Source organism: Camelus dromedarius, chromosome 14 (genome assembly GCF_036321535.1).
Source record: "Camelus dromedarius isolate mCamDro1 chromosome 14, mCamDro1.pat, whole genome shotgun sequence".
Taxonomy (NCBI): domain Eukaryota; kingdom Metazoa; phylum Chordata; class Mammalia; order Artiodactyla; family Camelidae; genus Camelus; species Camelus dromedarius.
In genome coordinates, this window is record NC_087449.1 from 55326215 (window position 1) to 55352981 (window position 26767).

The 26767-nt window shown below is 49.9% G+C and overlaps 1 protein-coding gene across 3 annotated transcripts in view; it reads right to left on the reverse strand.

Annotated features, from left to right (window-relative positions):
- Nucleotides 1–18331: 18331 nt before the first annotated feature.
- Nucleotides 18332–26767, reverse strand: part of EPHB2 (EPH receptor B2) — a 175940-nt gene continuing 167504 nt past the window's right edge. For all 3 annotated transcript variants that reach the window (XM_064493944.1, XM_064493943.1, XM_064493942.1), the window contains exons 10-16: nt 26034–26156; nt 25194–25441; nt 23997–24212; nt 22955–23104; nt 21713–21906; nt 20042–20197; nt 18332–19518 (exon numbers count right to left, since the gene is read on the reverse strand). In XM_064493944.1, coding sequence (XP_064350014.1) covers nt 19410–19518; nt 20042–20197; nt 21713–21906; nt 22955–23104; nt 23997–24212; nt 25194–25441; nt 26034–26156 — 1196 coding nt within the window. In that variant the 3' untranslated portion in view covers nt 18332–19409. The remainder of the gene's footprint in view (nt 19519–20041; nt 20198–21712; nt 21907–22954; nt 23105–23996; nt 24213–25193; nt 25442–26033; nt 26157–26767) is intronic.

Genomic DNA, 26767 nt, shown 5'->3' on the forward strand with positions numbered 1-26767 from the left:
ACTCTAATTTTCTAATGACTAATGACATTGAAAATCTTTTCATGTGCTTTTTTGCCATTTGTATATCTTCTTCAGTGAAATGTCTCTTTACGTCTTTTGTCCATTTTCTAATTGGATTTAAAAAATTGTTGAGTTTTGAGAATTCTTTACATATTCTAGGTACTATTCCTTTGTCAGAGATATAGTTTGCAAATAATTTCTGGGCTGTAGCTTGTCTTTCCATCATCTTAACAGGGCCTTTCATGAAGCAAAATTTTTAAGTTTTGACCAAGTCAATTATGGTAGGCTGGATAATGGCCCCCCAGAGATGTACACATCCTAATCCTTGGAACCTATGAATGTTACGTTATATGACCAAAAGAGGATTTTCTGGACGTGATTAAGGTAAGGATCTTACTGATATTGGAGATATGGCATACTATCTTGGCTTCTTGGGGTGGACCTTGAGTGAAATCACAAGTATTCTTATAAAAAAGAAGCAGGAGGAGATTTAACACAGATGGAAGAAGAAAAGGTAGTGTGACCAAGGAGGCAGAGATTGGAATGATGCAACCAAAAGACAGGGGAGGCAAGGAATGAGAGCCACTGGAGAACACAGCCCTCTCAGCACCTTTATTTTGGCCCAGTGATACTGATTTCAGATTTCTGGCCTCCAGAACTGTGAGAGAGTACGTTTCTTTTGTTTTAAACTACCAATTTTGCAGTCATTTGTTACAACAGCTCAGGAAACTTAATATACTAATTAATCCATTTTTCCTTTTATGGGTCATGCTTTTGGTGTCAAGTCTCAGAACCCTTTGCCTAGCCCTAACTTGCAAAGGTTTTCTCCTGTGGTTTTTCTTAAAGGTTTTTTTTTTTTTTTAATCATTTTACGTTCATATTTAAGTTTGAGTTGATTTTTGTAAAAGGTGTGAGATTTAGGTTGAAGTTAATGTTTTGCCTGTGGATTTTCAGTTATTCCAGCTCTACTTGTTGAGAAGGCTGTCTTTCTTCCATTGGATTGCTTTTGCCCCTTTGTCAAAAATCAGTTGGGCATATTTGTTGGGGGGTCTTATTTCTTGGTTCTCCATCCTCTTTCATTGGTCTATGTGTCCTTCCACCAATACCATGCCGTCTTGATTACTGTAGATAAAATGCAAGCCTTGAAATTGGGTAGACTGATTCCTCCCTTATTCTCCTTTTTCAAAATTGTTTTAGCTATTCTTTGTCTTTTCATATACATTTTACAATAATCTTGTCTGTATCTACAAAAAGTCTTGCTGGGATTTTGATAGGAATTTTATTAAATCTGAAGAGACTGGCAGCTTTACTATGTTGAGTCTTCCAATCTATGAATATAGTATATTTATTTACATCTTTTTTGCTTTCTTTTATCAACATTTTGTAATTTTCAGCATAGAAGTCTTATATATGTTTTGCTAGATTTAAACCTAAGTATTTCATTTTAGGGGGAGTATTTGTAAATGGTATTATAGTTTTAATCTAGTGGCCACATGTTTATAGGTGGTATATAGAAAAACAATTGGGTTTTTTTGTGTGTTAATCCTATGTTCTGTGACTGTACTGTACTCACCTATTCATTTGAGAAGGTTTTTGTTTTTAGGTTCTTTGGGATTTTTTATGTAGACAATTGTGTCATCTGCAAATATGGACAGTTTTTTTCTTCCTTTTTAATCTGTAAGCCTTTTATTTCACTTTCCTTCCTTATTTTTCTGACTAGTACTTCCAGTACTATGTTGAGTAAGAGTGGTGAGAGTAGGTGTCCTTGCCTTGTTCCTGATCTTAGGAAGAAAGCATTCAGTCTTTGACCATGAAATAGCTGTAAATTAGCTGTAAGTTAGCTGTAAGTTTTTTGCAGATGCGCCTTCTCAAGTTGAGGAAATTCTCCCCCGTTCCTAGTTTTCTGAGAGTATTTTTAAAAATCATACAAAGGTTTGAGTCTTGTAAAATATTTTTTCTGCATAAATTGATATGACCATGTAATTTTTCTTCTTTAGCCTGTTAATCTGAAGATTACATTGATTGGTTTTTGAATAATGAGCCAGCCTCGTATCCCTGAAATAAATAAACAAACTTGGTCATGGTGTATAATTCTTTTCATAAATTGCTGAATTCTATTTGCTAAATTTTGTTAAAGAGTTTTGCATCTATATTCATGAGAGATATTGGTCTATAGTTTCTTTTCTTTTCTTTTTTACTGTGTTTGTCTGGTTTTGGTCTCAGGGTAATACTAGCTTCATAAGATGAGTTGGGAAGTGTTTCATCCTCTTCTATCTCTTGAAAGAGATTGTAAGAAGAATTAAAACACTGAGTAGTGTTCTCCAGTGAAACTTTCTGGGCCTGGAGATTTTCTTCTTTGGGAATTACAAAAAATTATGAATTCCATTTCCTCAGTGGTTGCAGGACTAGTCAAACAGTCTGTTTCATATGAGTGAGTTGTGGTAGTTTGTGCATTTTCAAGAACTGTTCCATTTTATCAAAGTTGTCAAATTGACTTGTAGAGTTGTTCATAGTATTCCCTTATTACCCTTTTGGCATCTGCAGGGTGTGTCATGATATCCCATTTCATTTCTGAGACTGCTAATTTATGTCTTCTCTTTTTCTTTGTTAGTCTTGCTGGAGGTTTGTCAATTATTAATCATTTCAAAGAACTACTTTTTGTTTCATTGATTTTCTTTATTGCTTTTCTGTTTTCAGTTTCACTGATGTCTTCTGTTCTCTTATCATTTCTTTCCTCTGATTGCTTTGGGCTTACTATGCTCTTCTTTTTTCTAGAATTTTTTTCCCCCTAAATTCTTAAGGTAGAGGCTTACTTTACGAGTATAAGACTTTCCCTCTTTTCTGATGTAAGTGCAGTAAATTTTCCTCTCAGTACTGCTTCAGCTATGTCCCACAAATATTAATGTGTTGTATTTTTATTTTCATTAAGATCAGTGCATTTAAAAAATTGTTTTTGAGATTTCCTCTTTGACCACATGCGTTATTTAGAAGTGTGTTGTTCAGTTTCCACGTGTTCAGAGCTTTCCCCATTAGCTTTATGCTGTTGATTTCTAATTTGATTCCACTGTGGTCAGAGAACACACTTTGTATGATTTCAATTTTTAAAAAATGTGTTGAGTGTTTTTGTGGTCTAGGATGTAGTCTGTTTTGGTGGGCCTGCTTGACCAACAGAATATGATAGAGGTGATGAGATGCCAGTTTGTGGACCCAGGCCTTGAGACCCGGGCAGCTTTCACTTCTTCTCTTGGATATTTTCTTGGGGCCTTGAGCCTTTATAGTCTGCTTCTGCTGAGGCCCACTGTGCTGGAGGGGCTACATGTAGACACTTAAGGTTGACAGTCCCAGACAAGCCCAGCCTCCCAGCCATCCCTGCAAAGCTCCAAACATGTTGTGAGTGAAGCCATTTGGGTTTGCCAGACTGGCATGTCCCCCTGTTGTATACCCCTGAACATTCTGCTGGTTATTCCTGAACCTTTGGTAAAGTCTTATCAAAAATGATAGTACAATGTGTGGCCTGGGTTGTGGGGAATTCAGAATCTGCCTCCAGTGGGGTGAAGAGACTCCATGGGCCTGTTTAGGGGCAGGGTAGTATAGTGTTTAGGGTTTACAGTTCTAAAGCCCAGCTGCTGGGTTCACTCCTGGCTATACCGCTTAATGGGTCTTACATAGATTAATTTATCTCTTGTGCCTCAGTTTTATCACCTATTAAATGGGAATAACACTAATACTGCTTCTTTTGTGGGACTATGAGGATTAAATGAGGTCATGTGTTTAAAGCATGTAGCATGCTCCTCCCCCACACTTTTTTTTTTCTTTTGGGTAAGTGGTTGGATGAATGGATGGTTCAATGAATGGTTTTATGGATGGATGGATACATTAATAAATGAACAGGTGGATAGAAAGGTAGATAATAGATGAGAGGACAAAGGAATGAATGAATAAATTAATGGGTAAGTAAATTAAAGGATAGAGGGATGGATGGTTCAATGGAAAATTCAACAGATGGATGGATGAATAGATGGATAGATGTTTGCCAGACTCCAGGATAGACATTCTACATACGTTATATTGTTTTAGCCACACAGAAATCCCATGAAGGAAGGGACATTTCCATTTTACAGACAAAGTGCTTGAGCTTCAGGAGTAGGAAGAATCACTTTCCCAAGATTATTCAACTAGCAAATGGTGGGGCAGGATTCAAACTTAGGCCAGCCTGTCTCCAGCAGTGTCTAGTGTGCTCAGGGGTTTAATACGCGTACCTGCCATTGCTGTTTGAGGCAGCTGAAGACCTGGAGTGTATAGGAAGAATTATGGGTTGGGGGGACTTGATGGGGGACACTAGCAAAATGATACTGCCCAGGCCCTTCCCCAAGAGATACTGGTATTTGCAGGGGACCCCAGAAGGGGCATCAAAGGAGAGCCTGTTATTAAACAGGTTGAGGAATGTTCTGAGCATCAGAATGTTGGCTGTTAATGGAAATGTAACCCACTGTCTTAAGCAGAATATTGACCCCCCAAAGCTGTCCACGTCCTAATCTCCAGAACCTTTGAATATGCGAGGGGACATGGCAAAGGGGAATTCAGTTGCTAATCAGGGATCAGGACTGTCCAGGGACGGACATTCAAGGCTGGTTGCAGTGAACCACGAGCCTCTCAGGATGACCTAGAGGGACTGCAGGTAACGTGGTGGGATTTCCCTTCCGGTAAGAGTAAGACTAAGACTCCGTGAAGGGAAGACCCAGGCCAGGGCCTCTGGCTGTGGGCCTGGTGCGGGGAGGTCAGGCCACAGCTCTCCCTCCAACAGGAGGGAGAGAGAGGGAAGAGGGGGAGAGCCCAGGGCCTCAGTCAGGGGAGGAGCCCGAAGAAGCTCACTCCTGAGGACGCTCAGGACTGACCAGCTGCTTCTCCGAGTGTAATGGCATTAAGAACAGTTGGAAGAAGGCAGTGCTGAAAACCCAGGGTGCGACCCTTTACAGTGGAATTCCAGGCCTCGGGGACAAGTGGGCGGCTTTCCGGCATCCACTGAATCATGCCCTTTAAGGAAACTGAGAAAAGAAGTCAGGCAGGGTTTAGATAGTTGTCGTGGCAACCCTGAGGGTGGGGCTTATAAGCCCCATTTTACTCGGAGGTGAAGTGACTTGCCCAAGGGCACAAGTGTATCGGTGGGGTTCCACCACAGCGCTGCGGGCTCCACGGCTCTTCTACCACCTAGAGGTGAGAGCTAAGGACGAACCTTCTGAATGGGGCACTCGAGCATGTGCTGGCTGGATGGCGCTGGGTGTGCCTTGCTCTTCCTTGTCTGGCCTCAGAGGCTCCAGGGTTTATTGTCCCTGGAACAGTGTGAGGAAGGGTCCGGCCTCAGGACTGGTTTTGAAGAGGGAGGAGGAGGAAGAGGAAATTCTGTCTATTGTGTCTAGGGACGGAGAAAAGATGTGGGGAGCGAAGGTGCCAGATCTTCCTGAGAAGGGAGCTGGAAAATCTAGGGAACAGGTGAAAGAACTCAGCTGGAGAGAATAATAGACCTGAGCGTTACCCCGACTAGGATGCAGCTTGACCTTGAACAGATAAGACACCTTGTGTCTGTGAGCCTCAGTTTCCACCGTTCTGGAACAGGATAAGGGCCCAGGGTGGTGCTGGAGTCAGTTCACACTGGCTGGCAAGAGCCAGTTGTTAACAGTTCCAGGAATTTTGGGAAGCAAAATTTATGGTAGCACAAATTATACTGAAAACAAAGACAACACTCAAAACGAATCACTGCCGAGTTATTTTACTATGTGTTACTATTGTCTGTGTTCTTGAGATTATTTACGTCTATTGTGTCTGGATTTGGGGGATATTCTGTGATGATGGATTGCAGAATTCTGCCCTCTGCCACACGAGGACACAATGAGAAGTCGGCAGTCTGCACCGCATAAGAGGGCCCTCCCCAGAACCAGGGCCATGCAGGCACCCTGATCTAGGACTTGCAGGCTCCACAATGGTGAGAAACACATTTCTGTTGTTTATAAGCCAAAAATTGAAAAAATAATATGTTACTGAGCATCTCTTCCAAAGTCTGTGTTCAGTGACTCACACTGGTAGTTTGGAACCGACCTTGGTGGGAGTATTTCCACCGTGGAAAATGGCAATTGCTACACATCAGGGCTTGATTTGTGTATCATTTTGTTGGTTGTCTAGACCTGAGAAAGTAATGGATAACATGTCAATGCAGATTAAATCTAAAAATTTGACATAGTGAATAGCACAAAAAATTGAGGAAATACTCTTCCAGTATTGGAAAACTATTATCTGATTCAGCAAAGAAGTCACCCATGTCATTGTGTAAAGTTTCAACATAAACCTTCTTTGTTTCACTTAAAAAAAAATTGAAGCTGATTTTCAATGTTGTATGAGTTTCAGGTATGCAATTTAGTGATTCGATATTTTTATAGATTATAGTCCATTTACAGTTAGTATAAAATATTGGTTATATTCTCTATGCTATATGCTATATCCTTGTACTTTACATATTTTATATCTTTTATATATTTTAATCCCATTCCCCTGTCTTGTCCCTTCACCCACCCATCTCCCCCATTGTTTCACTCTTATCTTATTCCTTGACTCAAATGGAAATGTTAGCCAACATTCATGAAGTATGCTTGGCGGGTTGGTTGGTACACACTTTATAGCATACCCTTGGTAGTAAGCATCTCTGGATGGTTGCAGGCATTCAGTGGTAAAATGTGGGTGGTAGTGCCAATGGGTGGCATTCTTCATCAGCTGCCTCCTCCCCGAGCCATTCCCAATAAATTTGAAATCTACAGACAAATAGCCTACTGGCTGGGTAACTACAACCTTGGGAAGAATTTCCCAGCTCCTCATATCAACCAGAATGGCTACTCCTGAGTTCTTACCATAGAGAAATTCTGAGGCCAACACCCTGGACCTGAGACATAGTATTATCATTAAGTCAGGAGTTGGGAGTTTGGAAGGGGCATTTAGGGCAGGTGATACAGGGATAACCTTTGGTTCAACTTCTCTGCTTCTGGCCCCATCGCTGTGTCTCTAGGTTCGCACACACTCACCTGGACCTTAGCGGGGGTAGGGAGCAGGGGACAGGGAGTCAGATACCTCACCCCACCAGCCCCAGGATGCCAAGCTTCCTCTGGGGCTCAACACTGCCTGTTACCGACCCCTACCCCCAGGGGGCAGAGTAGCTCCATGGAAGGAAGACCTAGCTCAACCTTCAGTCCATCCTCCTGCCTCTCATCCAAACTGGCATGGCAGGCTGCTCCTGCAGAAAGTACTGAGGAGCCCCCACTATGTGCCAGGCTGTTTGCTGCTGGGCACTCTGGCACCTGTTAACTATTTAACCTTCATGAAGGTCTGCAAGGTAGGGTCTGTTACACTCTCCCTGCTTGAATGTCAGGCCATCAGATAGACCTCCCACTACCCGCCTTGTTGGGCATCCCTACTCCACATGCCTTGAATATTTTAGCTCCTGGCTTGATGTCATGCCTTCCAACCTCTCCAACATGATTCTTGATACTTTCAAAAACCACATGGGATGATGCTGCCGACACCCTGGCCCTTTGTCAATTTCCTTGACCCTTCTTTTGCCATCCACCCTACTTCTTTGGTCATTGCCTTGAAAACAGCAACCCTTCCATAATCTTAATTTTAAGCACCCTAATTTCCAGCCACTGTCTCCTATCTTCCTAGGTCACTTCTTCCAGGATCCTTTTTCCAACACTTCCTTCCCTCCACCACCCCAACAATAATGTGTTGGTCCCACCACCTTTGTGTTGTCCTCACCCATCATGCTGCACTGCGCTCTGTAGCAGCTCTGACCCCAAGACCCGTTACTGTTGTCACTCGTGCATTTGCTCTCATCTTCTTTGTTCCCTCTCTGGATTGTGGTAAACACAATCACTTTGCCAAACCCCAGACCCCCAAATTTGTATCTACCCTGCCTGCTTCCCTAACTCCAGACCCATATATCCAACTGCCTATTGATGTTTAAGAGGTATGTCTAACTTACGTCCAAAGTGGAACTCTCAATCCCCACTGTTCCCACTGCCTACACCTCCCCGCCTGCTCCTCCCATAGTCTGCCCCATCTCAGTTGGTGGCCGCTGTACCTTTCTTGTTGCTCAGGGCAGTCTCCTGGATCCCCACTATCCTACCACCTGTTCCAGGCCAGCATCCTCTCCTAGGGTTAGTATAGTGACTTCCTGTCTCCCCACTTCCACTCGTGTCCCCCACCTCTGGTAGTTAGTTTTATGTGTCAACGTGTCTAGGCTATAATACCCGGTTATGTAAACACTCATTTAGGTGTGGCTGTGAAGGTATTTTGTAGATGTGGTTAACATCTATAATCAGTTAACTTTAAGTGAAGGAGTTTGCTGTTGACCATTGGGTGGGCCTCATCTCATCAGTGAAAGGCCTTAAGAGCAAAACTGAGGTTTCCCCGAGGAAGAGAAATTTCCACCTCAGGACTGCAGCAGCAGCTCCGGCCTGAGCATCTCCAGCCTACCCTCCAGATTTTGGATTTGCCAGCCAAATCGTGTAAACCAATTCCCTGAAATCTTTTAATATAAATCCTAGGGGTTCTGTTTCTCTGGAGAACCCAGACACTCTCCCAGCCATCATTCTGCAGAGCAACCAGAGTGATCCTTTTATTTTTAGTCATTTATTTATTTCCCCTTAATAGAGGCACTGGGGATTGAACCCAGGATCTCGTGCACGCTGAGCACATGCTCTACCACTGAGCTATACCTCCCACCCAGAGTGATCCTTTTAGAAGTTACATCTGGGCACTTGTATTTTCAAACACTCCAAGGGCTTCCCTCTCATTCAGAGAAAAGTCGAAGTCTTTCTCACGGCCTGCAGGGGACTACAACTCTTCCCACTCTTCTCCCTCTTATTTTTCCTGTTCCAGCCACCCAGGCCTCTTTGCTGTCCCTGAACGTGCCCAGCATCCTCCAGACTCTTCTCCCGCCATCCCCTCTGCTTGGGAAGTTCTCCCTCCGGTGAACCGTGCTCTCGCTCCCTCACCCCTTCAGGTATTTCTTCACTCAGATGTCGTCTTCTCAGCGACTTCTTCCCTGACCACCCTATCTTTATAAATTGAGGGATAACACAAATACTGTCAAGTGTGTCATGTACACTCTTCTTTACACTTGATGATTTTTTTTTTACCTATACCTGTATCTGTGCAGCCATCACCTCGATCAAGAAGTGGAACACATCCAGCCCTCATAAATGTTCCGTTCTCTGCACTCATGAATTCTGTCGCCGTTGGTTAATCTGACTGTTCTTGATCTTTTCACCAGTGGATCTTAGATTATGTGCTCTCCCGTGTCCACTACTCTATTTTAAAATTGCAACCCCCCTCCAGAACTCCCCAAACTGCTTTCCCACTATGACTTTTATGACTTCGTCTCCCCCCACATATTATTTGTATTCAGTTGCATAAGTGCCTGTCTGCCCCCACTTGAACGTGAGCTCCATGTTTTTGTCTGTTTTGTTCATTGCTCTGTTCCCAGTGCCTGGTGAACTGACCATCACATGTGGAAGTCAAGCAATACTTGTTAAGTAAATAGTGAATAAATCTCCATTTTCTAGATGATGACATTGAGACTCAGAGAGGTAAAGTGACTTCCCTATATCACACAGCATTAGTGGCAAGGACAGGATTCAAATTGTTGTCTGCCTGAACCCAAAGACTGTGCTCTTAACCAGCTGCTTTAGTCTCTTTGTGTCTGAGAGTCTATACACGTGTGTGTGTCTTTATGGAAGGAATGTAAATGGGCGTGAAGGTATCGAGTCATTTTCTAAGTGCCTGCTGTGTGCCAGGTGCTGTTCGGTACCAGTATGTTTGTGCTGTGTGTACATGTGTGTTGACGGTAGTGGATAGATACAGGCACGTCTGTGTCTGGAGCACTAGTCCACACGTGTGTACTCTGCAGATGTGTATGTGATGTAACTCTGTACCCAAGTGTGTAAGGATAAGATAGTTCTGGAGCAGACCACCCGGGTTCTAATCCTGGCTCCTGTCATCCCTAGCTGTGTAACTGTGGGCGAGTTCCTGCAAAGTTCTGAACCGTAGTTTTCACATTTATGGGGGTGATGCCAATTGTCCACTTTCTGGGATGTTTAGAGCAGTGCTCCTCAAAATATAGACAGACTGGTGTCTGTCCTAGGACAGTGTGTTTCCGGTCTGTGACAAGATTGGTACAGACATTTTAGAAACTTCTGTGGCATGACATTGCGGTGAAGTCCAAGTGCGAGGGCATATGACTGACAAGTTAGGATGCTGAATTCACAGTCAGACCACATATTGGATAGACATACAAAAAACCCCATGAAAATTAGAAACAACACACAAACAAAAAGCCCCCCAAACCCAATCTTTTACCACAGATAGTTTGAGAAGCATGGGTTTAAAGGATTAATTAGGATCATATACATGGAGCTCTCAGAACTGTGCCTGACAGAAAGGAGGTGTTTGGGGAATGTTATCTATTGTCAGGATGCAGCAGTGAGTGTGTGTTTACGTGACTTGAGCAGGGTGTGGGGTGAGTTTGGAAGTGAGCCTGCACCTATGTGTATGTGTGTGTGAGCAGGTGGGACTTTATGGCTTTATGTGTGAATGTGTGTCTGTGTGTCTTTATGCATGGCTGTGAGTGTGTAGGGGCGGGGCTGGCACAAGGGGCTGGGGCAGCCTGCAGTACATTTCTTGCTGTCCTGGGACCTTTCATCACCAGCAGGGAGGAGAGGCCGTGGCAGCAAGAGCAGTAGTGACAGGGTCTCAAGTTTTGCTGTTGTGCTATCCGGGGGCCAGAGGGGAGGAGGTGTCAGCGGTGGGGGTGGGGGGGCGGCTGGTGGTGCCAAGACTCCACATGCTAAGTCATCAGGGATTCTGGGGCAAGGCTGGTCCAGGCAGACACTTTGGTCTGATGGGACTTTTAGGGGGTAGGGGTGCACTTTTTCTGCAGTCCCACTTGGGGCGCTGTTGGTGGGCTCCTTACATGATACCAAGACCAGTGAGAGACTATGCGGGAAGCCGCTTCTGCCCTTTTTCTCCTTGATGACATCTTTTGTAGCAGTGACAGTGCTTCTGTCCCTGTGAAATGACTGAGCCTGTGGGTGCCCATGTAGAGCCAGGAGGGACGAAGAGAGGTCTCCACTGTCCCATGGGTGAGAAGGAGTAAGTAGGAAGAACATCAGTTGACGTTTACCTGCTGAGTGTTCACTGAGAGCCTCCTGTGGGTCAGGCTTTGTCCTGGTTGCGGAGAACACAGCAGTGTGCGTGACGTGGGCCCTGCCTCCCACCAGCAAAATGCTAAAAGCTTGTGTTTGTGAGCGCTGAGCACTCGGTATGCTTCGTTTCATTTCATCCTCGCCTGTACTCTGGGAGTTTGACAGTGTTGCCCCATTTTACAGACATGAAAATGAGGCTTTGAGCAATGATGTGCCCTCTCTGAGGACACATAGCTAACAAGTGGCAGAGTAGGGATTCAAATTCTAGGACCTGTGACAGCAGAGCTCCGACTCTTAAACATGAATGAGCATTCTTAGAACACTCAGGAGTTACTGCACAAGTTCAACACCTACCTGAACCAAGACCAAAGTCCCACCCCAGCCCCAGCCCAACCCCTGGCTCCGTCCTTAGCCCCGGAAAACTCCTAGTCACTCTTCAGAACCTTGCTGAAGTCCTCTAGGAGCTCCCATTTGTTCCCTAGGGAATCTCAGGGGGGAAAAAATAATACCGTGAGTCCAAGTGATAATTTTTGCAATTCACATTTATTTTTGGAAAAGAAAAGTTCTGCTAAAAATACTCCTACAAAGGCATTGGAGTAACAGGGTCAGGGTTGCCCATGGACACAGCTGGTGAGATTTCCTTGGTCACAACAGCGGGGGTCCGGGGAGCCGGGTCTGACCCATGACTGTTGGAGCCCCAGTTACATCCCTCCCCGACTCCCCAACATTGTCAGGAAAACCCATGTTTGTGACCAGAGGAAACAGAGTTCTGTGAAACTACACGAGACCCCACAGGTCCCGGTTGAGAGCTCTGGCCTGCATGGCCGACGTTAAAGTGAACCCCTCAAGCGGGTAGTCTGGGCGCTCACCCCCACTGCCCATGGCTCGGACAGCAGCTCCAGGAGGCCAAGGTCAGAGGGGTGTCCGAGTGCCCAAACAGAGTTCTCCTCAGGATCTGGATATGATTGGTAAAGAGTCTGACAGTGGAGAGGGGCTGCGTGGGGACCACTGGTAGCAGCATAGCATGGTGATTACAACAGTAGATGCCGGTCAGAGAGCACTGGCCGACCGTGGGACCTGGGAAGGCCACCACACACGGCTCTGACTTTCCTAGTCTGTGGAGGGGGAGTAATAATTGTACCTGTTTCACAGAGCTGTGTGAGGGTTAAGCAAGACATTGTATAAAAAGTTAAGCACGGCGCCTGGCACATTGTTGGCACTCAAGAAATAGCAGCTGTAATTGGGGTTTGGGGCTGGGCATGGCCACCTGTAATTGCTCTTCTCTGGGGTCCAGAGAGGCTGGCTGGGAGTGAGTGTCCCTGCCAGCCCCACCCTGCGCCAGCCCCCGGGGCTCGATGTTGTGCCCCCTGCCCACCGGAGTCCCAGTCCACCGAAGGGAAAGCAGCCAGACTGATTACTGAGCTCTGAGTAATCCAAAAAAAGCACCTCCTTGGGCTGGTCTCCCAGATCCCATAGGCAGTGTCATCAGATGGAAAGTGAGGGGGTCCTTTGCACGAGGGCAGGGTCCATGTGGCCATGGAAGCTGCATCCTGTGTGTCAGAGGGAAGGCACCTGGCTCTGGAGTTTGCAGCAAGACCCTCCGGTTGCCTGGTGTTAGGACTCTGGTTCTGAACAGGAAGGTGGGGTGCTTGGGGAAGATTCCTCAGCAAATCCCTGGCCCGCAGCTTCCTCTGTAAGGGGGTGGCGGGTGTCCACCCCAGTTGAGTTCCTCCCTAAGCTGAGCCACTGGGGCCTCTCCTAAGCTCCTGAACTGAGCAGTCTATAGCCCTCCTGCCAGTGGGCACTGTGGCCTCCGTGGGGCTTAGTTGCAGCCTGGGGCAGTCAGCCCCCTGGCCGCTGGGAGGGCCAGGTGTGGGCAATTCTGTCCCTCTCCCAGCGAGGGAAATCCAGCATCACACTCAAAAGGAGGGTCCTTGGTCCTTGCCAAGATCTCTGACTCAGATTCAAAGGATGGAGCTGTTAGTATTTGCTTTTAGTTGTCTCCCTCCCTGTCTCTCTCTCTATCTTTGTCTTGCTCTCTCTTTGTGCTTTGTCACTGCTGGGACCCTCAGGTTGGGGGATCAGTGATGAACAATGGGACTTGACATTTCAAGCATTGACAGCCTAGAACCGTATGGTGGTGGAATCTTAAAAACATGGACCCCTTCTGTCTGAATCTTAAGAGTTATGAGGTTTTGCAACCTTAGAGTCTTGGAATCTTTCACTCATGGAATGTTAGAATTGCAGTCTCGGCAGGGTCCCCAGAGTGTATGTGGTCTTGGCTCTGACCTCCTCCCTCCCCCTCTCCCCTTCCTCTCCTGCAACAGGGGCAGTTCAACCCTGAGTAGAGACAAGGACCTTCACTCCCTCTTCTTCCTCCAGGGAAAGCCATGCCTTAGTCTGGCAAGCAGGGGTTGGTGGCGGGGAGTTATATGAAGCTCCAGGTCTGGCTGGAAGCCCCACCCTGCCTTTGCCGGGCCCAGCTGGCCAGGTGTTGAGTGAGCAGGCCTGGATCATAGCCTTGAGGTCTGTGAGGTCTCCGTAGGGTGGCCCTGGGCAAGATGCTGGGCCCCTCTGAAGTATTAGGTTCCTGCTGCTTCTTGCTGTATCAGCTTTCCTGAAGTAGCCTTCATGCTGTGAAGCTAAACTCAGACTCTGGGTCTGGAGGTGCGGGGGGATCTTTCTAATTCTCCTGAAATCTCAACTCTGAATACATTCCTGAGGATCAGCCCTTCCCCCCACTTCATGGGTCCTAATCTTTGTCTGAGTTTAGGCATCTTATCTGACCATGTCCTGCTTTTTCCTAATCCCTGTCTACGCCAGACCCTCTCTCTGCAGACTTCAGGGCACAGGTCATCGTGGGGGAAGTGAAGAGAGGATTTCAGCGTCTGGAGTACTCTCCCAGAGGAGCTTGTTAAAAATAGAGGCTCCTAAGCCCAACCTTGGGTATTCAGATTTAGGGGTCAGGGTGGAATAGGCAGATGGCCAGGCTGGAATCCTCTGAGAATCACTTCTGGGAATCTGTTTCCTCACTTGTAGAGAGGGGATGGCAACACCCACCTATAAGTGTGGAGCGATTAGCGCAGTCCCTGTGGCGTCAGCCCCCTGAGACCAGCCTCCGATGGGGTGTCCCTGAGCCTCCCTGTGTCCCAGAACAAAAGCCAAGTCACTTCCTGGGACCAACACTCTGACTTTGGTTTCCCTGAAGGGGAATCTGGCCAGCTTCGAGGCCATAGTCCATGCTGAGTTTCATGGTGGGAGTCATTTCATGGGAGGCTGGGTCATGGTGGGCAGGTGGAGTGCGCATGTGGGTGTGGCTCCCTGACTTCCCCATGGGTTCCCCAGCAAAACACACAATTAGAAAGGGTGAGACCCCAGCCCCCCTTTCATCATGTCCATGTGGTCTCTCCAGGGCCAGGGCGACGGGGCAGAGACAGGCTTCCTGAGCGGTTTGCATGCCACTCACCCCATCCCCAGCCCTGTTCGCTTCATCACTCCACCCTGTCCCCTCGGGGTACTGTCTGCCATGTCCGTTCCCCTCCCTGCCTTCCCATGTCCTTACCACCACCTGCATCTACTCGGCTCTGGCCCTGAGAGGCAGCTCTGTCAGTGCCTGGTCTGGAGGAAGTGGGGTGGGCATCTCAGTCGAATGCAGCCAAAGTAAGAACCAGGTAGCACAAAATCCAACCCTGCTGTTCCAAGCAGCTGAAATGACTCTTTGGATTATCTGCGTCAGTGACTGAGGATGGAAAATGAAGCCGCAGGGCCTGGATTCTTCGGGAATAAAGGAGGGCTTCTCCCGGGGGCTCTTCCTCCCAGGGGAGAGGGGGAGCTATGAGGCATCCTGCTCTCATCTGTGGCTGAACTGACTCCTCTTTCTAGACCTATGCTCACTCTGCCACTCTTCTGCTTAAGAACCTGCTGTGGCTGGATTGTGCATCATGTCCAAACTGCCTCAGCCTGCCCTTAAGCCAGCTCCCACCTTCCAGCACTGCTCTGCTCATCTAGGCACAACTCCTCACTGTTAACCATTCTGGCCTTTGCATCTTTGGTTACACTGTACTCCCCATTGGAGTGACTGTTCTCTCAAGCTCTGTTAGTTTCAAGACAGCCTCCTCCATGAAGCTCTCCCTGACAACCCCAGCCCGTTTGATTTTTCTCTTCTCTTACCAGCTGGCATTCAGACACCAGGTGCTTCATGTCATCTAACAGTGTGGTGGCGTGAGCATTGAGAGCCGGTAAACACAGCCCTGCTCTTGCCCTTCCTGGCTGTGTAATACTCCTGGGCAAGCTACTTCTGAGCCCATCCCCGCACCCCCTGCTGCCTGTGGGAGGAAAAAGTCTCTCCTCACAGGACTGCAGTGTACGAAGTGTTTTGCATGCTTGGTTCACCCAGTCCAATACTCTCATTTTACAAATGGGAGGCTGAGGCTCAGTGAGGGGATATGGCTTGCCCAGACCCCTGTCTTAAGTTAATGACAGGAACATAGCTGCCGCTCTAGGGCGTGAGCATGGCTTGTGCTTCAGCCAGGGCTGAGGAAGAGCGGGCACAGGAGACAGCCGCTGATCTGAGGGGTGCAGAGCTAGTGACTGCACACCAGGGGGCGGCAGAGAGCTCCCTGAGAGAGAAGGGTCAGAAAAGATGAGGAAAGTAAGTCCAGCTGACGCCATCTGGGCAGGAGGCACCACAGGCTAGTAAACAGCTACCGCCGCAAGTCCCTAAGTGTTCCCAACTGTCCCTGCCACCCTCACCCCTACTCTGGGGCCTTTTGGTCTGGCACTAACGCCATCATCTACTCTGATTGGCTTGCACGTGTCTTACCAATTGATAGATACTTGGACTATCATCCCCCAAGAGGAGGTCGCTGACCATCAGCAGTATCCCATCTGGGGGCTCTGGGGCAGTAGGAGCGGGGGCAATGGCAGGGCTCGCTATTACCCAGCCTGGCCCTGCGCAGATCTGCTTGTCACACCCTCTCAGAGCAGCTGGTCCCCATTTCCACGGTGCCCTGGCCAGTGTTTCCAAGGCAGCTTTCTTTCCTCAAGTACCAACTGTGTGTGGAGCAGCCGGAAACTCCTCTCACACTGCTGGGCAGGTGGGAGCTGGCACTTGGGGAGGTTGAGCCAGGAAAGGATTAGTAACCAGGCAGCGGGTAGCTGAGAGCCGTCTGCCTGGGTGAGCGGGCAGCGTCCGTGGAAGGCGCTTGGCAGCATGGCCTACCATCCCCACTGAGAAGCAGGCAAGAGTTGGGGCGGGGGGAGCTGCCCCAGCAGCCGGGAGAGGTGAGCATCTGCCTGCATCCGGGACAGTCACAGTGGTGTCTGTATGTTGCCCTGAAGTGGAGACAGAGGGTCAGGGTAGCACCCTTACTCTTCAGAAGCAGGCACATGGCCCAGGACCTCTGCGGACTTGGGCCCTGAAGGTGGATGGGCAGACGTGCTGGCTAGCAGACACCAGCCTAGCGGCTTAGGACAGGAAGCCATCTGACAGGAAGCACTGAGTGCCAACCCCCTGTGGGGCCCCAGAGCAGTGGGGGGCAGGCTGGGGAGACGGAGTTAATCTAAAGAGCATCAGGGCAGCTCCCTCCAGAAGGTGACCTTGTGTGCTGGGACAGCTGCCACCCGTGCTGGGCATCTTTGGGGCACAAAGGGCAGCTGGCTGGGCCAAGGCTGGCCAGTTCATGGGAAACCAGCCAATGCCTTCCCTGTGGCTTGCTCTGCTGTTCCCCCTGGGGGCCGTGCTCCCCTCTAATCCCTTCCTTCCCTTTGCATCTCGGGCTCTGAGAACAGGTGAGTGACAGACGACAGGCTGGATCATGCTGGATGCTTGCTCTGACTGAGGGGCCTTTAGTCGGCCACCTGCAGCCTGACTCTTTCTCACTGGTCAGTCTCCCAGGGACAGAGGGAAAGGTCCTGAGATGTGGTGTCCTTGGCTCCCCCTCCCCCGCCTCGTCCTCCCACACAAAGAATTTTGATTGTACGTGAGTAGAAGCCCATCTGCTGAGAGAATATTGGAGTTGACCAGGATAAGGTGATGATACCTGTTGCTTAGACTGAGGGTCCATGGGTTCTCTGGGACCCTCACACTCCCACTATCGCAGCTCACTTGATACCTAGGCCCCCTTCCTCTGGCCCAGAAGAGCTGAGTGCACTGCTGTCAACTCCCCGCTCCCGATCCATCTTGCAGTGGCTCACCCTGATTTGCAGGGCATCGGACTCCAAGTTCTGAGCCACTTCCAACTCACTTTTTTCCTCATCTGCGCTTTTGATAAGCCAGAGCCGCAAAGGCCATGTGGACCACTGGTGTCCTCTATGTGTTTTCTCAGCCCCGGGCCTTCTGGAGCCCTGACAAAGGGTCCCTTGGAAGACTTGACATTTCCCAAGGGTGCCAGGGTCTCTCTTGCAACTTACAGAGAACAGGGTCATTTTCTAACTAAAGCATTTATTTCCATTCAATTCACTAACCGATTGTTCTGCTCAGGTGCCTGCATTTGCTCACAGGACAGTCTGTGGCCAGATGCCTTGGCTGATGGTTTTCCTATGGCCAAGACCTTCAGCCTGGGCGAAGGTCCGGTGGTGGGCAGGAGGTGGGAGAGATATAACACTCTTTCTCCCTAGGGGAGGAAAGGAGCATGCCTGCACATGTGTTTGAGGGTGACGCTCTGGAGGGCTGGGGTATCACAGTGAATGATCCGGGTCCTAGCCTCTGGTGCAGCCCGGTTTAGGCTCCCAGAGGCGAAACTGGGTTCTGGCCATCTGAGGGCGCTCAGGGACCTCGAAGGGGCCTATTTGCCTAGAAAGTACTGGATAGATTGGGAAAGAAAGAGAGTGGAGAAGTGGGCAAAGACTTCTGGCCCTGCAGCCTCAAAGCCCACTTCCTTCTCAAGCTGTTGCTTTTCAGAAACAGCCCTCGGGTGGGATGTTCCTCCACCTTGGCCCCCACCCTCTGCCCAAATCTCAGTCTCTGAATGGCCCAGATGGTCCTGTGGCAGTTGGCTTTGGTGAGGCCTGGCAGCAGCGGGGAGCTCTGTGCAGGGGGAGGAGGGAAGGGTGTCAATGAAAACTGTATAAAAAATCCAGAAATGTGCATATAAAATCTCGCCCTTGGTGTATTGCCTAAGTCAGTAAGCAGAAAGCACCTTCTTCCTGGAGAAGGATCAAGTCCTCAAAAGGTAGGAAATGTCAAAGTGTCACTTCATTGTCATAAAAAAAAAACCAACCAACAAACCCCCCCAAACCAAATCCACCCCTGACCAAAATACCCCCGAGTCCACGAATTGCTGTAAACAAACCCAGATGCAGGAGCAGTCCTTCTCAGTGGCAGTCGTAGCTGACGGCAGTCACTGCGGCATCAGTCCTCCAGGTGGGGGCTGGCGGGAGTGGGCGCCCAGCTGGGCTGGGGCCGCCGGCCGTGTGCGTGACGTGGATGTGGAGCCGCAGACCTGGGGGGCGGCCGCCCTCAGGAAGGCTGACCTTTCTGGTGTCCCCATGTTCTCCCTGACCCAGGAGGACAAAAGTCCCTTTTCAGCCCCAGGAGCTGACAGGAGAAACAAGTCTCTTTCACTGGAGTTTCTAAAATATTCTCCAAAGACAGAAAAATTCTTCTGTTTGCCCAGAGGCAGCGGGATTGGATTTTCCCAGAGTGTTTCCCGGGGTGGCTCCCCATCCGCCTGGCACGTGGCTGTTGAGTGAGGCCTGGAGGAGCAGCCTGGCATTGGGAGAGAGGGTGGCCCCTGTCTCTCCCCTTCACATTTGTTTTCCTGAAAGTGTTTCTTGGCTCTGGCTAGGTCACCTTCCCAGAGGGAGTTGGAGAGAAACTGCTTTTGATCTCCGACTGGACAAATCGCATGGATCTCCCAAGCCCTTGTTTTTCCCCAAGAACAATGATCACTTTCCTTATGAGAATCCTCTTTAAAAAATATTCCTGTATTTCCCGCCCCCTCCCAGGATCTATTTTCTTTTGTCCCCATTCCCTTTTTTCCATCATCTGAGTTGCACGTGTTCTTGGTGACGTCTTATGGCTGGAGTGCTGCTTGGTTCTGCCTGTTGCCCGTGGCCTCCTGGCAGGTCGCTGACCCGGCGGTGGACGGAGAACCGAGGGGCCGGCGTGTGGGGTGGAGGGGGCGGGGCCTGGAGGAAGAGGTGAGCCGAGGCAGGTGAACGTCAAACCTCCACAGACTGGATCTGGTTCATCTGTGCCCGCATCACCTGGATGCTGTTCAGGATTTTTTTCTGGTGACCAGCCAAGGTGACCCCAACTCGGAGAATGTCCCTTTGGGAGAGAAGCAGGTGTGTTAGTGAAATGTAGGGTGGGTGGAGGGATTCTGTTCAGGTAGAGAGATGCCTGGGCTTCTCTGAGGGTTTCTTGCTGGAGAGAGCAAGGTGAGGGGCTTAGGGGAGTGGGTGGGCATCCGGAGCTGAGGTGAGTGAATGTTGAGACAGAAGGAACAGGTGACTGGGAGTCAGGGCGTCTAGGTGCACTCGTTTCCTCTGCTACGGGGGAACTAAGTACCCACTCACGTTCTAAATCCTTTGATCTTTCTTCCACTTCCCAGTTTACAGGAGAAAACCAGGGCTAAGGGAAGTTCTGTGATTTGCCCAAGGTCACAGCCAGTGGGTGGCAGGAGACCTGGGTGTTGATCTGAATGTGACTCCATGTTGCCTGTCTTGCCCCCTGGTCCCTTATATCCCTGCTGGGACACTGCCTATTCCTCACTCTCCGAGCCTGCTGTTTGGTGGGATGGGTGGGGCGGGGGGGGGCCAATGGTGGTGGGTGGAGACGGCTGGGCACTTACTCCATCATCATCTGCGACACGACATCGAAGGAGGTGAAGCCTGCGTTGGCGAAGCTCTCCTTGTACTGCCCCATCTTGATGGCCTCCAGCCACTCGTCCACTGTGTTAAAGCTGGTGTAGTCGGGGATCGTGCGGTCCAGCAGCGGCAGGTTGACTCTGGGGGTGGGGTGGGCAACAGGAACGGTCAGGGAACATACTGATATGGGGGTGAGGGTAAGCCTGGGCGAGGAGGGCACACTTGCAGGCTGTGTGTGTACCTGCACGTGAGCATCCATCCGTGTGAATGTAGGTAAGAGTGTACGTATGTGTTTCTGTATGAGAGTGGGCGTGAGTTTGAACCCACATAAATATGCACACATATATGCATGAGTGTGCAAGAGCGAGTGTGTGTGCATGGCCCAAAACTGGGGCTGCCTAGATGGTCTAGGGAAGCCTCTATGGTACGGCTGAGAGACAGGACCACAGTGGTGAGGTAGGAGACCCTTTTCCTGCTTAGTTTGAGGAGAAGGGATTTCAGCTGGACTGACTGTGCTTGTGATTTGCTGTTTCCTCCCCAATGCCATTCTCTTTCCTTCTCTACCCTGCTTGTGCTAGAGGAAGCTGATCTTGTGGACTGCATCTCCAAAGTCCAGACAAACCTGGTGGCACTAATGGGAATGACGTCCTGGCAGGCAGGGTGTGAAATGACCCTCATGAGGCTAAAAACTCGGAGTGGTTTTTATCTGGAGAATCAGGAGTGGCTGATGTAGGGTCACAGTGAGGAGAGAACAGAGGCAAACACAAACATCTCTTGGCCCCAAGAAATTGGCAGGTGAAGGACTTGGGCCTCAAGAGTCTCTGGACACAGCCAACCATGGACCCTGAGGACACCTGGCCAGATGCCTCTCAGAAACCCTGTGCGATCGAGGGTCCCGAAGAGTGAGAGTGTGCAGGGCTGGGACTGGGGCCTGTCATAGCTGCCCAAGCAAGGCAGTGTTGGCTGCAGGCCTGATGGAGGGTGTCCCGGGACCGCTGGGAGAAGGGAAGCAGGGGGATCACTGAGCTAATGGTCCTCCAGCTGAGCCGGTCTCTCTGATAATGAGAAAGGCAGCCTGTTTATGGGGGCATGCATGTGTGTGTGCCCGTGTGTGTGTGTGGTGAGTATGTACTTCTGAATGTGTGTGCTTAGGTGCCTGTGGGTGTGTGTAGGTGCGAGAGCCTGCGGTTGGGTATATTCATGTGTGTGAGATTGTTTGAGCGTAAGCATGAGTGTTCGTGCCCAACTGTGTGTTCATGTACATGTGTAGGACTGCATTTTTGCGTGAGTGTGTGTGAGAGAGAGAGAGCATGGCTGTGTTGAGGAAGATGCAGATGCAAATTTGAGGGCCTAGGTTTGTGTGTGAGGGTAGCTATGGAGGACACTGAGTGATGAGTAAATCTATTCACCAAGATTCTGGTAATTTCTCTTAAAAGTTGTCCTCTCTGACTATGCTTTAAAAGATGCTTCCTCTGCTACACAGAGTGGGCATCCTTCTCCTCCTCAGGATAGCCTGTGTCCTGCACTCTGCACCCAAAGGCAGGCAGGCTCCCCACAAGCACTAGTGCTGTCCTTCCCCATCCAACTCAGCCATAACAGGAGGGGGCGGGGCCTGGGTGGAGCTGGGAAGAGGCGGGGCCAGGGTGGGGCCGTACCCGGAAGAGAGGGGCGCCATGGCTTTGAGGCTGTTGGGGTTGCGGATCATCTTGTCCAGCGTGTTGACGATCTGGCCGAACTTGGGCCGGTGGTTGCGGTCCTTTTGCCAGCAGTCCAGCATGAGCTGATGCAGCGCGCTTGGGCAGTCCATGGGCGGTGGTAGCCGATAGTCCTGCTCTATGGCATTGATTACCTGGGGACAGCACAGGGGCAGAGTGGGGCTGGGTGGGTGAGGTACAAGCATCTGCTCTCTGGCCTGGCCCAGTACATCGCAGGACAGACTTACTTGGTTGCCACGGCAACTGCCTCCACCCCCTGGAGGTAGCCCCAGGATGTGCCTCACCTGGTTTCCCACCATCTGTGGCCTCAGCCTGTCCTGGCAGCTGGGTGTCTGCTCCCCCTGACCAGCACCTTGAGATACCCTCTGCCTCAGGGTCTACCAGGCTGACCCTCCTGTGGGCAACCCCACCTGACTCCTCTGTCAGGGAAAGGAGCCCAACACCTCTCAGTTCTGTCCCCCCACCAGGGCCAAGTTCATCTTCCCCAACGTGACTGTGGTCACCATTCCTGCTCAAGCCTCACGTATTCCCTGTCCTGCATTGTGAATCAGAATTCCTTGGTTTAACTTTCAAACACCACATTATTGAACCTCATGAACTTTTCTGACCAGCTTCTCACTTCTCTCCAGCATGACCCCTCATCATCCCATTTCTGGGCCTTTGCACAGGCTGTTCTTTCCACTGGAAGCCCTCACATCTCCAAGTCCCACTTCCGTTTGAGCCCCACTTGTCCATGACGACTTCCTGGTTGGTCTTGGGCCACACTGCTCTCGCCTCCGTACCTATGGGGCTTGACGCCTGCCTTCTCCACTTCAGTACCTGATCATAGATAGCACCTGATAACTACATCTGGTTCCTGGAATAATTGTCTTATTTCCCATATGGGTGGTAAACATCCAAGGGGCAGATATGGTCTCTTTCAGGGTTGGCCACAAGGTAAATGCATCCTGAAGACTTGCTGATTCGTGGGTGGATAGGTCTTACTACTGCTGACCCCTTGGAGAGTCCAGGGTCCTGTGCAGATGTTTGAATTAATTAACATCAGGCTGGGAGCTACCCTGGCCCAGGATCTCAGAGACCTTGCTCCCACCCCTGAGAGACAGGCAAAAGGCTAGGAGTTCTGGATCTTCCCCTCCCATCTGGCTGGCCCGAGAGGCTCTGCCCACCCCCTTGGAGACTTACGTCCTGGTTGGTCATGTCCCAGTAGGGCCGCTCCCCATAGGACATCACCTCCCACATGACGATACCATAGCTCCAGACGTCACTGGCCGAGGTGAACTTCCGGTACTGGATGGCTTCTGGGGCTGTCCAGCGGATGGGGATCTTACCCCCCTGGGGGACAGAATGAGATGGGTTAGTGGGTGGGAGGCTGACCCGAATGGCCTCTGCTCACAAAACTCCTACCCTATGTCCTGTGCTGCACAATCACATGCAATACCTTATTGTTTTCCCCAAACTCACCTGGTGCTCCACACCTCCAGGCATTTGCACATGCCATTCCCTTGGCATGAGGTGCCTTTTCCCATTTTGCCATCTGTTAACCTCCTTCTCATCCTTGAAGTCCCTCTAAAAATCTTTCCTAGGTCCCAAAGAGTTGCTTTTGCTTCTTAATCCTACAGCTGTGTGCCATGCCTCTCCATCAAGGAGGTACTTCTCATACAGAGCAGTCCTCAACCGTCTGCCTACTTGCCTGGCTCTACTTGAACTATCTCTGAGCTCTGTGAAGGTAGGGACTGTGTCTTATTTCTTTCTGTTTAAAACACTTCAACAACCTTAATAGCTTTGAGAAGACAGTCCTGAGCTGGGGCATTCAAAGGTCTCCAAGGTCTGGCCCTACCAACCTCTCCAGCATTGTTACTCACTACTTCCCCCAACAGCCTGTGTTCCAGTCACATCTTCGCATGAGACTATGGCATCTGGTAAACTTTCACTGGCCCTTGGCTTTCAGCTCAGACATCACCCCCTCTAGCAAGCCTTCCTCTGCCTCCCAAAGCTGGTGTCTAACTCATAGCCCCATCACTCTGTGTTGCTCTGCACCTCTGTGTCCCCCTCCAGCCTGTGAGCTCCAAGAGGGCAGAACATGTGGTTTATGTCTTTATGTCTCCAGGGCCCAGCACAGCGCTTGGCATGAGCAGGTGTTGGTGAAAAATGTCTTGCAGGGGGAGACGGATATCTGCCCTCTTTCCTGGCCCTGTGACCCCACTGTTCCCTGCCTTCATCTTACCAGGGCGCTGGTGTAGGTGGGGTCTGAGGTATCGTCCTCCAGAAAGCGTGAGAGCCCAAAGTCAGACACCTTGCAGACCAGGTTGCTGTTGACGAGGATGTTGCGGGCGGCCAGGTCACGGTGGACATAGTTCATGTCTGCCAAGTACTTCATGCCGGCTGCGATGCCCCGCAGCATGCCCACCAGCTGGATGACTGTGAACTGCCCGTCATTTTGCTTTGGGAAGTGGAGGAAACACAGAGTAAATGGAAGGGCATGAATCAGTTCTCTGGAGCATTCTCCCAACAGAACCAGAGCAGGACCCTGCTGCCTTGGCCTCTGGGCTCCCTGTGGGAAGGACTCTGGTGCTCAGGGACCTTAGAGAGGCCCAGGAGAGGCCAGTTTCAGGATGGTGGAGAAAACACAGGCTTTGGAACAGATACAGCTGATTTGAGTCTAGCTCCACCCTTTGCTGGCTGTGCAACCTTGGACAAATGATCTAACCTCTCTGAGTCTCAGTTTTCTCCACCGTGTGTTAAATGGGGATAAGTTAACACCCACCTTCCAGGGCCATCAGGGTTAAACAAGAAGGTGCATGGAAGGTGTTTGGCACACACTAGGGGCTTAATAAATAGTTGTTAAATAGCAACTAGTCCAATGGCATACTTCTGATTCCTCGTCAGTGCTCTTTGTCTAGCTGGCTGACTATGATATATCGGGGGGCCTAGAAGCTTTCCTTTGTTGTCCTTGTGCTCTGAACTCTCTCCCTATACAGCTTTGGGGAAATTCAAATCTGGTGAAAACCCTGGACTAGGCGTCAGGAGATCTGGTTGTAGTCCTGGCTCTCATCTCGACCCTCTGGGTGAGCCTGGGCAAACTCTGCTTCTCTAAGAGCCTCAGTTTTCTCTGGTGCATAGTGAGAAGGCTGGCTGAGAGCTTGGATGGCAAAGATTTCTGGTTGTATGCCAACTCTGATCAACCGGCTGTGGTTTCCTGGATTGAGAAGGATTCTGACATTGCTTCTGGGTTCAGTGGGAGACAGTCTGGGGTTTATTAGCAATGCCTCCTGTGGGTAAGGGAAGGAAGGTGGCAGCAAGCAAGCCAATCCTGACCTAGATCTTTCCCAAGACCCTTCCAGGCTCTGACAGTATGAAACTGTGTCCACCACCCCTTTTTCTGCCCCACCCACGGGCCCCTGGCACTCTTGGCTTCCCCTACCCGGAGGAAGGAGTCCAGGGAGCCGTTCTCCATGAACTCAGTGATGATCATCACAGGGGTGCTCTTGGTGACAACACCTTCCAGGTGGATGACGTTGGGGTGGTCAAACTGGCCCATGATGGAGGCCTCGCTCAGGAAGTCCCGGCGCTGCTTCTCAGTATAGCCTGACTTGAGCGTCTTGATGGCTACGAAGATCTCTCTCTTGCCTGGCAGCTTCAGGTGGCCGCTGCATACCTCACCAAACTCCCCTGGGACAGACACACCGAAAGAGGCAGGATGTCACTTACCAGGTGGAAATGCCACCTCCTTGTTCCCTGTAACATCTGCCCCTGGGGGCTGCAGGAGCTTTTCCTCCTTAGCAGTCAGCTCATCCTCTCATCCACAGAACCACTTTGTAGAGTGTAGGGGCCCAGAAGAGTCCCAGCCACCTTTGGGAGTAAGAGTAAACCCTTCATGGCCATCCCATGGTATTTGGCTGGGTGTGGGGTGAGGATGTAGGGGAACCTGGGGAGATGGAGAGAGGGACCTGGGATGAATGGTGGGATGGACAAAGCATGAGAGTGAGTCCCGAGAACTGGGTTCCAGACCTAGTTCAATCTCTGATGGGATGTGCAAGCTCCTTCCCAGCCCTGTGCCTCAGTTTCCTTATCTGTTGATGAGGTGGTTTTACTGGGTGATCTTTGAGGGCATTCTTCCACCTTGGGCATTCTGAGCCTTTGGGCCTTGAAGGATCCTGTGAGGCTCCTGCCCCACATCCTACTCTGCCCCAGGAGTACAACTGGGGTAGTCTCCCCACCCATGGCTGAGGCCATGGTACCAGGGAGGGTACCAGGCACTTACCTGCTCCGATCACCTGCTCAATTTTGACACAGGAGATGTCAATTTCCTTGGCAAACTCCCGCACTGCCTCATTGGGGTCCTCGTAGGTGAAAGGGTCGATGTAGATTTTCATGCCTGGGGTCACTGGGAGAGAAGACCAGGCTCAGTCACATGCACAGACTCAAGAGGTGAACAAATGAAAGAGTGAAAGCCAGTCTCTCCGTGGAGGGAAATACACTCCTGTGCGGCCCCCATAGGAACTGGACAGCCCCCTGCAAGTCACTTGAACTCACTCGGTCTTGGACATGTTAGGTGACCACTTTCAGCCTCTAATTCAGACATGCCAGTAATCTAGGAGTCGGAATCTCCAACACAGGGGTTAGCAATATGGCCCACTGCCTGTTGTGTAATAAGGTGTCATAAATAAAGTTTTATTGGAACACAGCCTCAGACATTCCTTTGCCTGTGGCTGCTTTCATGCTCCAGCGGTGGAGTTGAGCAGTTACAACAGAGACTGTAAGGCCTGCAAAGCCTAAAATATTTACTGTCTGGCCTTTTACAGAAAAACTTGCCAACCACTGCTCTAATACATTAGTTTTATTTTGGATTGTTTGTGTGGGTGTCGGTCTAGCCCTTAATTTTCTTAATTTGGGTCTGTGAACCACCTGGCAGTCCCAGGATGGGTCTGGAGGGGCTCCTGAAATGGAATGCATTTATTATTATTGCCTCTTTGAATTAGAAAAGTAAATTATGCT